Source organism: Danio aesculapii, chromosome 12, assembly GCF_903798145.1.
Source record: "Danio aesculapii chromosome 12, fDanAes4.1, whole genome shotgun sequence".
Lineage (NCBI taxonomy): Eukaryota > Metazoa > Chordata > Actinopteri > Cypriniformes > Danionidae > Danio > Danio aesculapii.
Window position 1 is genome coordinate 38,797,121 of NC_079446.1, and position 12,722 is coordinate 38,809,842.

At 35.3% G+C, this 12,722-nt stretch overlaps 1 protein-coding gene across 1 annotated transcript in view; it reads right to left on the bottom strand.

Annotated features, from left to right (window-relative positions):
• tekt3 (tektin 3) overlaps positions 1–8,962 on the bottom strand; it is a 14,524-nt gene extending 5,562 nt beyond the window's left edge. The window contains exons 1-5 of the mRNA XM_056469802.1: positions 8,884–8,962; positions 6,925–7,534; positions 2,241–2,324; positions 1,958–2,028; positions 1,678–1,821 (exon numbers count right to left, since the gene is read on the bottom strand). Of these exons, the coding sequence (XP_056325777.1) occupies positions 1,678–1,821; positions 1,958–2,028; positions 2,241–2,324; positions 6,925–7,497 (872 nt within the window). The 5' untranslated portion in view covers positions 7,498–7,534; positions 8,884–8,962. The remainder of the gene's footprint in view (positions 1–1,677; positions 1,822–1,957; positions 2,029–2,240; positions 2,325–6,924; positions 7,535–8,883) is intronic.
• Between the last annotated feature and the right edge of the window lie 3,760 nt (positions 8,963–12,722).

A 12,722-nucleotide genomic window follows, 5' to 3' on the forward strand; every position in this document is an offset into this window, starting at 1 on the left:
GACTATACATATCCTATACATTTTGAAACTATGGACTATACATATCCTATACATTTTGAAACTATGGACTATACATATCCTATACATTTTGAAACTATGGACTATACATATCCTATACATTTTGAAACTATGGACTGTACATATCCTATACATTTTGAAACTATGGGCTATACATATCCTATACATTTTGAAACTATGGACTATACATATCCTATACATTTTGAAACTATGGACTATACATATCCTATACATTTTGAAACTATGGACTGTACATATCCTATACATTTTGAAACTATGGGCTATACATATCCTATACATTTTGAAACTATGGACTATACATATCCTATACATTTTGAAACTATGGACTATACTGTACATATCCTATACATTTTGAAATAAAACTGTCAAGGATAAAAACACAATAAAGCCCTGGGCTTGTTTCCATTGTGGTCCTAGCTGTAAACAAACAAAATATGTCTGTAAAATACAGTTGATGCATAAAACAAACAGTACCTCCACATTTTTTAAAACAGGAACAAAACTATTCACAAAAACATTCATTCATTCATCGATGTCTAATCATCTTGTTTTATACCGCCCCTTTTCACAGCGCAGACATCATTTTGCAAGCTCAAACTATAGTGTCACTGCAGATTAACACTAGAACTACAATTCAAATTTAACCAAGACTTTTTTTCGAAAGTACATGACAGATTTTTAAAACAATATCCAAATCTCTGTCACTGTGTTTACCAAAATGGGGCTAATTCATACAAATTTATCAGATTTCATTCACATTCACAACCATCATTGGGATGAGCAATTCAAATTCAAATGTACGAATGAGGTTGTACAATTTCATATGAATTCGCCACTGAATTAAAAAGTTATGATTTGCCATGAAATTGTGTTATGTACAACCTTTTTTATTAAAACTTGTTTGCATTAAAACCCGAATGTTTTAACGTTTTATCCCTCTAGGCAATCTCTTCTACCCACTAAAATAATGGTAATTAGTTTTAGTCTAAATAGTTAGAAGAAGGTGATTTATGGATGTCAAACAGGAATTAATTGCCATTAGTGATGGTTAGTTTGGTGGTGGGTCTATATCATTGGTAAATATTGTGTCATGTATCAGCTCAACATCATAGCTGATGACAAAAAAAAAACAATTCATGATTCTAGCTTAGTGGTTAGCACTGTTGCCTCAAAGCAAAAAGGTTGCTGGTTTGAGTCCCAACTGGGCCACTTGGCATTTATGTGTGGTGTTTGCATGTTCTCCCTGTGTTCCTGGTGGTTTCCTCCAGGTGCTCCTGTTTCCCCCACAGTCTTGCGGTATAGGTGAATTTGGTAAACAAAATTATCTGTAGTTTATGAGTGTGTGTGAATGTGAGGGTGTATGGGTGATTCCCAGTACTGTATTGTGGCTGGTGGGGCATCTGTTGCGTAAAACATATGCTGGAATAGTTGGCGGTTCATTCCGCTGTGACGACCTCTTATAAATCAGGGACTAAGACGAAGGAAAATGAATGAAAGATTCTAGAAATTACTTTGTGAAGACAGTGGTGTAATACAATGACATTGACAGTGTTGACAGATATGGGTACATTTTACCTGCTGGCAGTTTTGGGTATACAACGATCCCTTGCAGTGCTATAGTGTTAAACTAAAACTCACGATGGGTCGAGGCGATCGATCCCTCTGTAGTAGCTGATCCCGTCAGAGGTGTTTCGGAGATGGTGACATCGGTCGTCAATTCTCTGAGCTGTGACTTTGTCACTCAAATCTCTCTCCAGCTCGTGCTGTGCTGCACGATTCGCCCTGACAATATTAATCACATGCATTTTTGTTCTTAATAATGGCATAATCATTTGTCAAACTACAAAAATATCTAACAATAAACCGTGTGAAAGCAAAGCTATTTATGGCTCAGTTTTTTTGCAATGGCAAAACTCACGCTAGTTGAGCAACAGCTCGCTCTAAATGTCGCCTCATTCTCTCCTGACATGATTTAATGACCTCCACTTCCTGCAAAATTAAACAAATATAGAAATAAACTACAGAACATAGCTTTTTTTTAACGGATAGAATTATTGGCTAATGAGACTTGATGTGTTAAGTAAGAGGTGAAACTAACACAGCAAAACTAAAACAGATGAAACATATTATATTTAATGTAGTCTGTAAAGCACAATGCTTCTGACTCAGGTGTTTGTTTAGATAATTGCAGCTGACCTCACCTTAATCAAATCTATCTCTACATCATCGTGAACCAGATCAATAGACATCCGCTTCTCCCTGTGGAACAAACATTCCTGAGCCACCTATAGAAAAGAGAGAGAGAGAGAATATTGTAGGGTATAATATCCTATCTATCTATCTATCTATCTATCTATCTATCTATCTATCTATCTATCTATCTATCTATCTATCTATCTATCTATCTATCTATCTATCTATCTATCTATCTATCTATGACTGTATGTCTATCTGTCTGTCTAATGTAACTGTGTTCTGATGTATTTATGGCTTCAAAGTTTCATTCACTCTAAATGTGATGACAGAAGCTTCAGTAATCATTCGTGTCAGTATAATTGTCTTGTGATCCTCCTCGTGGTCATTTTTACATCATGACACCAGTGTTTCTGCACCGTTTTGGAGCTCATCCAGCACACCAGCACTTGCTCAGTGTGTTTTGGTGTGGTCTTCATGGAAACAGTATCTTACTGTGACTCAACGGTGATTCTGTGAACACACCGAGGTCACTGTAGATCTCGTGTGATTGACTCTGTATATCTTACACCCCAGTAGTTTCTGTTACCAAGTGCTTTCTAACAATAGGTCACCTGACACTCCACTGTGGGTTTTTCTAGTTACTGGGTCTTTAACTAGATCACCGTGACCCACATTACTGCAGGTGACAAAAGACCACTAGAGGTGTGCTGTGCGAGGATTTCAAGCTCTGATGGAATATGGGTTAAACATGTTAATAAAATAAAGTGTTAAACATGAGAAATGGCCTTTAACTGTTTAGAATAAGGTTTTTGAGGGGTTTAAATTGTGTTCACAATAAATCACAGTAACTTTAATAATAATAATAATTAAAATAAGGTGTCATGGTGGCGCAGTGGGTAGCATGATCGTTTTATAGCAAGAAGATTGCTGGTTCAAGCCTCGGCTGGGTCAGTTGGTATTTCTGTGTGTAATTTGCATGTTCTCCCCATGTTTGCGTTTCCCCCAGAGTCCCCCAGAGTCCTAAGACATGAGGTATAGGTGAATTGAAAAAACTAAATTGGCTAAACTAAACTAAACTAAATTGTTTCCCATTACCGGGTTGCAGCTGGAATGGCATCCACTGTGTAAAACATATGTTGGATAAGTTGGCGGTTCATTCTGCTGTGGTGACCCCTGATTATTAAAGGGACTAAGCCGAAGGAAAATGAATGAATGAATTAATTACTTTTTATATGTTTATATACAGTACTGTGCAAAAGTCTTAGGCCCCCAGTTGCATTCGTTTTTTTAGTGAGGGTATAATGATATTATATATTACTTCTCATTCTCTTAATTAAAATACTGCCAGAAAATACAGGTTCTAATTGCATTTTTGGATCTAATTGTTTAAAACATATGGAAGAAAGAGGTCACGCTTTACATTAAGGTTCATTAGTTAATGTTAATTAATGCATTTACTAACATGAACAAATAATGAACAATACATTTACTACAGAATTTGTTCGTGTTAGTTAACATTAGTTAATGAAAATACAGTTTAATCATTGTTAGTTCATGTTAACTCTTAGTGTATTAACTAATGTTAACAAGCATGGACTTGGATGTTAATAAAGCATTAGTAAATGTTCAATTATGATTAATAAATGCTGTACAAGTGTTGTTCATGTTAGTAAATGCATTAACTAATGAACCTTATTGTGAAGTGTTACCAAGAAAGAGTTAGAGAAAGATGGAAGAATAAATATAACAAATACTGGAGTTTCTTTCTTGGTTTGATCTGCATTTCTGCCAGAGCTGTCATCAATATTGCCTGAATTAATGGGATTGTGAATGCTGAAAAGTACAGACAGGTTTTAATTCGTCATGTAATTTCTACTAGAATGCACCTAATCTGTAGTAGTTTTATTTTTCAGCATGAAACTGATCCCAAACACACTATTAATGTAATGAAATCATGTTTGGAGAGGAAAAACAAGTGAAACAAAGACAGTCATGAAATGGCCTCCACAGAGTCCAGACCTGAATATTATATACAGTATGTACACTGAAAAAAAGTGATGTCTGCAAAATTGTTGCGAACAAGTTATATGTGTTGAATTTAAACAAATTAAACTTAGCAATGTTCAACTTAATTTGTCTAAATTCAGCCCAAATTAATTGTTTACAACCACTTTTAAATTAGTAATTTAATTTAACTTAAATTAGTAAATCCAAGGAATCATCTTTGAATCTTTTTTCAGTGAATAGGCAATTTTACAGGCATTCTGAGATTCACCTGAGAAAAAGAAAGATAGAACAAGCTAAATATAAGGAAGAACTCTTAAGCCGCCTTTCCACTGCACACGACATTCGGACATGACTATCGGAATACGCGATGTGTGGCAGTTGCACAGAATATTCAGTTTTGTCATGCACCATGGGAAGCTGATTCTCGCGGGGGTGTCAGAAATAAAGGAGTGCAAAAGCAAGAGACTTTATTCTCCGTCCGTTCACCATGGTTAAATATATGTATGAATAAATACACTCATCATAGACTACTAAAAATTTTGGAGGGAGTTCGGAGATGAGATAAAAAATAATATATTTTTATTACTCATTAATAAATGATTTTTTTTTTAATATAGACTTTTTATTCATTAAAAAAAATTACGAAAAACTCCTCTTTCTCATCTCACGTGCGCGGACCTGCTTGGACAACACTGGAAAACATCACATCCGGTCGGCCGGTCGCAAACAGTCTAGTCGCAGAAGTTCAAATATTTTAACGGATCCGCAGTTCAAATCGCATTAGAACTCTACGCAGCTCCCGGACTACTCTCCATTGGAATTGAATGACTTCCGATCTGTCGCTTGTCGTTTGTCGTGTGCAGTGGAAAGGCGGTTTTAGAAATGCTGAAAGATGCTTGATATTAAATAGCACATAATTTCAGAAAAAAGTTTAAGCTGTTGCTTGGTGCTAAAGTGGTCATGTTTAACACAGACTTTTGATGCTAGCCTTCTGATTCCAAAAGTACTTTTGTTCTGAATATTTTGTACATATTTCCCATATTTTTAATTTGTAAAAAATAATGACCCTGCACTTGCTCCATACCTTTTAGATGGATAGATCTGTGCAAAAGTCTTAGCCTCCCAAAGCTGATGGTGCCCTTAGACTTTAGCACAGTACTCAATGTCTAGATTTTATTTGATTGATATTGATTTTATTTTATTTTTTTAATTTAAATATAAGTACACTGTAAACAGTGGTGTGAAGTAACAGATTACAAATACTCCAACTTCTGTAATTGAGTAGTTTTGGTAATTGTACTTTACTAAGTAGTTTTAAAAATGTGTACTTTAACTTTCCCTTGTGTACATTTTTTGTGCAGTATTGGTACTTTTACTGCGCTACTTTTCTCTTTAAACTGCAGCCACTACTTTATTTTTTCTTGTCTATGGGGATTAGAAAAATCAGTCCTTTGATTCCTGTCCAGTCAAATCACACATACAGTAGAAGGTAAACCGCATCATACTGAACTACCTCAAGATATGGTGATTTATAATTGCAGCAAACTGTTTGGATGCATTAAAAGTGTCCGAGATGTCCAAAATCTTTACACGCAATGACCCAGAGACTGTTCAAATGCATGTCACTGAGAAATGACAGATGTTTACTGTATGATGACTGAAATGAAAATACCCAGCAGGTACAAGACATCATCATGATGTCAGATTGACATTATACCCCAATGTCTTGTGGACGTTGCATTTTGTTTGGAAATGAAAATCGGGTTGACATCAGAACTGTCAGAAATGTCCGACCTGAAATCAACCAAATATCAACATCTAATGATGTTACAGCTTGAAGTTGTGTGGACGTTACCACTATGACGGCTATCAGACATTGGTTTTTTATTGCCACACCTGCGGAATAAATGTCAGTATTGATGTCAATATGACGTTGGATTAAGATGTTAGCTCGACGTTGGATTTTGGGCACTTTCCAACACAACCTAAAATCAACCAAATATCAACATCATTTGATGATGTTACTGGGCATCAAAATGACGTTGTCCATAGACACTGACTAGACATTGCATTTTAGTCAACTGACATCACAACCTAAATCTAACCTAATATTAACGTCTTATGACATTGTGTGCTCGCTGGGCAATAACTAAATGCACTACAGAATGTTACGTTTACACACAAAATCTACAAATTACATGTAAATGCATCAGCTTTTTTACAGCCTAATACTCACTACTCTTGAGTACTTCTGAAAGGTCTACTTTTTAGTCATACTTTGAATAATATTTACAACAGATATTTTACTGTACTTGCACTGCATTTTTAGGCAAGTAATGGTACCTTTACTAATGTATGATTTTCCACCATTGACTATTAACAATTTCCTGTAGAATCAACAGTAACGTACTGGTAGCAGTTCGCCAAAAACTTACTGTAAATCAATTACAGCAAAAATTCTGTGCTTAAATTTATAGCACCATTTATCTTGCTCTATATGTATTTACAGTATTGTATATTTACTGTAAACTACACAATTCTCACAATACTACTTTAAAATACAGTAACATACTGCATTTACTGTCCTACAGTAAAATACAGTTCATATTACAGTTAACTACTGTGTAATTTAAAAAATAGTTAGCAATGTATAGGTACAGAATTGCCTCATATATACATCACCTGCAGTGGCCCTTCGGTCTCAGCTAGAGCTCTTTCAAGCCTCCTTTTCACATCCGACAGTGCTGAAATCTCAGTCACCATGTTGTCAATCTCATGGTTGATCTCAGACCTCCAGAAGCTGATGTCGTTCAGCCTCTCTCCGATGTTCTTGCTGGTGGTGTCCTGAGTTCTGCGGGTCAGCTGCTCCTTATCCTGAATGAGGCGAATTGTGTCCCGCCGAAGCCTCTCAGCACTGTTGCGGGATGACTCGGACTCCCTGTAGTTACTCTGATTGGATTTGTACCAGTCGTCCGGCATGTAGCGTGTGCTGAGAGCCATCCTGTTCGAGGGGTAGAACATGGTTTTGGCCCGGACTAACTCAAGGTTGTCTCTTTGGAGGGCTGATATGGTCGGGATAGCGCTGCCGCTTCTGTAATAAGAGTTGGTCCTCCAGGGCATGTTGGAGTTCTGGTTGAGGCTCACTGGTGGCTGGTGGCTTCTGTAGCTGGACGCTGTGGTGGAAATGGCTGGCAGGAAGTGGCTGGTTTTTGGCCGAGTGTAAGTGGCCATCTGGGTGGATCCGATGAGCTCCATGTGTCAATCAATTAGCCACTTTTCCCCCAGAGGAATACTGCAATTTAATTAGATAAAAAGGTTGAAGGACTGTCTGTTTGGTAACAAGTCTCAAATACTGATGTCTCAAAATATGTGTTTCCTGTTAGTTTGGATCAGGGGCGTAACAGACATTTTAAAAGTGGGGGGGACGGCTATATGAGATCATATCTTCATATAATTATTAATCACCTGTTTCTAAATGGTCTGTCTCTAAAAGTGAGGGGGACGAATCCCCCCCCCCACATATATATATGTATACACATATATACACATATATATATATGTGTGTGTGTGTGTGTGTGTGTGTGTGTGTGTGTGTGTGTGTGTGTGTGTGTGTTACCAACCTTGCAAAAAGTTGTTTGTGGACTAACTTTAATGTTGAATCGAGAAACCTATCCTGAAAGTTTGAAATAGTTTTAAAAGCTTCAAGTTTGTTTTTAGCAGATTTATAAGCAGTTTTACATTTAAAACAGCTTTAAAAGCACCACATTTGATGTTTTTAAGCTTACCAGAGAGATTGCTATGTGGTCGATATGATATTATAAGTATTTCTTATGTAGTTGTTAGAATGTTGCTATGGGGTTGCCAGGGTCTCCTGTGTGGTTACTACTGCTGCTAGGACATTCTAGGTTATCTATCTATCTATCTATCTATCTATCTATCTATCTATCTATCTATCTATCTATCTATCTATCTATCTATCTATCTATCTATCTATCTATCTATCTATCTATCTATCTATCTATCTATCTATCTATCTATCTATCTATCTATCTATCTATCTATCTATCTATCTATCTATCTATCTATCTATCTATCTATCTATCTATCTATCTATCTATCTATGAGCATTTAAAAATGTATTATTATAATCTAATTGTTTCCTAAGAAAATACTGCAATATAACATAGCATATATAACATTACTGTGTTAATAATATAACATATCATGGGAAATCTCTTTTTGACTGCCACAGACAAAATTAGACATAATAAAAAAAAAAAAAGATATATGTATGATATACAACTAATATGAGGTTGGAAATGTATTGTATTGACCCTGTACATATATATTTAAAATATATTTTGGTATAATTAAAACATACATTTTTTCCATTTCAAAAATGTTTTGAGACTCACACTTTTAAAACATATCCAGCATATACCTGAAACCTACATTTTGTATGAAAAAATAAATCAATAAGAATGTTGACAGAACATATATGCATTGTATTATTTTACTTAAATATCTTATACAGACAGCGCCAAATTGCATTAAACAAAAATATCATCTGACTGACTGACTAATTAGAGAACGAGTTGTAATCCTTAAATAATCATAAAGCATGTTAGGAAATGAACTCACCGTGTTTGAATCTCGTCTGTCACTGTGATGAAGCTCGCGCGCAGGTGTTCAGTCTCTGCACCGCTGACAGGTCAACGCGCGCACCTGTGCTGAGCTGCGCGGAGCTTCACGCATGCGCGAGAGGTCTCGAAAGCCACCGCTGCATTATTGATGAACAAACCGTTCAATCACTTCCGTAAGAGCTCAGTCGACAGCACCGTTATTCAACACTACTTGTTTAGACGCAGGTAAACAATGAAACCAATAGCAACTAAATACACGAAATAATGTATAGTATTTATTTTCCAAAACACTCATTTTTGCAAACGAAAATGAAAACAAACACAAACACTTTAATTTTAACACGCATATTTTATAAAAATATTTTAAATATATATTTATAATTTAAAATATATATTTCACAAAGAGCAAAGTGAGACAAGATATCAACTTTAGCATTGAGTACACATACAATATATCAATATAAGTACACAATACATCAAAGCTAAATACACAAAAATGTATGATAAATAATAAAAGCATGCATACAAAAAATATACAATTAAAATATTTTTAAAAATATAACAAATAACAAAAATGTATAATCCTAATTTCTGATACATCTGCATATTCAAAATATATAAGTTCATCAAACAATATAGTATACAAATATATTTTCCAGCATTACCACTTCAGTAAAAAATAATAATTGATAATACAATATTTATTATCAATTTATTTATTAATAATTAATTTATTATTATAGTATATATATATATATATATATATATATATATATATATATATATATATATATATATATATATATATATATATATATATATAAACTTTAGCATTGTGTAAACTTTTTTTTACAATTAACATATCCAAATAATATATAAATAAAGTAGAATCCAATAGAGTAAATGAATGATAGAACAAACAAATGAATAAATAATAATTAAATTAATTATGTTAGTGGGGAGAGCATCATGTGCTTTCTTAAATAAGTAAATAAATAAGTGGGCGTCACGGTGGCACAGTGAGAAACACGATTGCCTCACAAGAAGGTCGCTGGTTCGAACCTCTGCTGAGTCAGTTAGTGTTTCTGTGTGGAGTTTGCATGTCCTCCCCATGTTCGTGTGGTTTTCCTCTGGGTGCTCCGGTTTCCCCCACAAGTCCAAAGACATGCGGTATAGGTGAAATGGGTAGCCTAAATTGTCCGTAATGTATGTGTGTGAATAACGGTGTATGTATGTTTCCCGGTGATGAGTTGCAGCTGGAAGGGCTTCCACTGCGTAAAACATATGCTGGATAAGTTGGTGGTTCATTCTGCTGTGGCGACCCCGGATTAATAAAGGGACTAAGCCGAAAAGAAAATGAATGAATGAATAAATAAATAAATAAATAAATAAATAAATAAAATCAGGTCACACATCCACATTAATGTCTTAAGTAGATTAATTTATTTCCTTGTCAATACTGTATATTTCTGAACACAAAACATTTACTTCATGCTTTCTGGACACTCTTCTCCCCCTGGTGAGTTATTGCACAAGTCTCAGTCTAGAAACCATTTAGAACACATGAACTAGCAGTAACACAGTTCAACAGGGTCGAAGTGATCAGCCGTGGATGAACCGACACAAAGGGTCGTTCTGATCTAGCACAGTTGCATACACGCAAAGTCATGAATCTTTCGCATCAATGCGTTTTGCATTCATTCATAAACAGTCTTTTTGATTTGCATCTAAAAAATGCAGTGCAATAAGTGCAATCTCAACTGTGCGTGAGTTTTTCGGTGCAGCGTTTACTTAAATCTCGACTGACCATCAATCTGAAGGTGTTTGGCAAACCGAGACTGAGATGTATGTTCAGAGAAAACAGACTTGTGTTTGTGTTTATACTGGGAAACCTCGCAGTGAATGTTTTACAGATGAAATGGGTGTGGCACATCTGGACTGGAGGCACAGCTGGAAATGTGAATGTAGATTTTGAGATCTGATGGCATTTTCTTTTTCTCGTCCAGATGATAAAGGATAGATAGTTATAGCATTGCTGCAATTTCAGCTGGAATGAAGAAAGGATTTAAAAAAAATACATCCTTGAGAAACTGACTTTATAATACTTTATTGTAAAATACACATTAAACTAATTACAGTTTTGAATGAACTGATATAGCAATCTTAAACCTTTAACATATTGATGTATTTTATTTTCACAGTCAAAGGAAGCTACTATGTTCACAATAGGAAATAAAGTTAGGTTTTAATTTAAATTCACTCTATTTTCTAAATGCATGTGATAGAGCCCAGAGAAATGTTCATTTTCCATTCAATGAAGCTCTAGATTAAATGCAATGTTGTAAAGAGTGTTCAGATTCTCTTCGTAAGTCCTCAGTGTATCATTAGTAGTCATAATTTTGTTTTGCTTATGTTTTTTACTCTGAAATTGCTGGTAGCCATTCACTTGCATTGACCACTGTTTGAGCTAAAAATCTTCTTTAATGTTTTACTTTTGAAAATGTCCTCTCGGATGGCTAGAGAGTGCGATAATTCACTGAAAAGTTTCCTTTTTGGGTGACTTGTCTTTTCTGTGACATACAAAAATATGCTTTTTTTTCTTCGGTCTTAGGTTATTTTCTGTCTTGTTTTGACCACTCTCATCAGAATAATATTTGAGCTTGACTTGAACTTGACTCAATTATTATAGGATATTCAAGTGAGATTCTCTGTAAACCAATGTTTATGAAAAATGTTTATTTTGCTTGCTCACAATCTTATTCTTAAGGTGAATAATTAATCTGTGCAACTTAATCCACTGAGAAAAATATATATATATTTGTTGAGGTAATCTTCAATCAAAAGCCCCTTTCACACAGTGGTACCGGTAACTATCTGAAAAATCCGAAACGACTTTACAGGTAAATTCAAAAAAGTGGTGTTCACACAGGCACAGGTGTTACAGAATTTTTCTGGAAAAGAGGATTCACTTATTCATCCAAAATACAGGTAAATTCTGACATCATTAAACAGAAATGACCTCTAAAAGGCTGCGCTTGTATTTGTAAACATTTGACTACATTACAAACTCTGTGGATAGATATGTATTGTGAACTTCGATGAAAACATATGAAGGAACACTTTCGCATGTCGAGATGTACATAATATGTGTGTGTGCTAGCGCTCAGCGGCTGCGTCACGTGCATACATGTCAGAGCTCGAAGGTAAACAAACAAATAATCAATTTAAATTCTGTACACAGTTGACATTAAGAAGGAACACAGAAACATTATCTGACCAACATCTAGCAGCTAAATGTGTCTGGAAAAATATTCAAAACCATTTATTTTCATAAACCGCACGGACATTAATGCATCTGAGTCTTCTCATTGGCTAAAGTAGACGTGTCACGTCAGCGCGTTCTAGATGTGAACACGCTCTTTCCGGCAATCTTCCATCTGTGCTCACACAGAGCAGCATGTCCGCAAATTACCAGTAATTGTACAACTTCTCTTTCTGGAAAATAGCCGGAACAAATTTACTGGTATTTCAAAAAGAGCCTGTTCAAGTACAAGGTCTGTATGTGTGAAAGGCTAAAGTCTGACCCTGTGTTTGGAATGGGGATCCTTCTGTTGATGTTAGCCAGAGGTATTCCATAGCAACTGTATAACAATATTCTTAAAGTCCCTACGAACTGGAAGCTGCGATTGTTATTTTTTTTGTAATGTGACGCAGAGAAACTGAATTTTAAATGAGCAAACAGTGGGGGTGGCTTGTTTCTACTGTGGGCTGAATGGATGTAGTTAAAGGTGCAAGGTGCAGTAGGTGATCTGCCACAATGCTAGCCTGTTAGCAAAA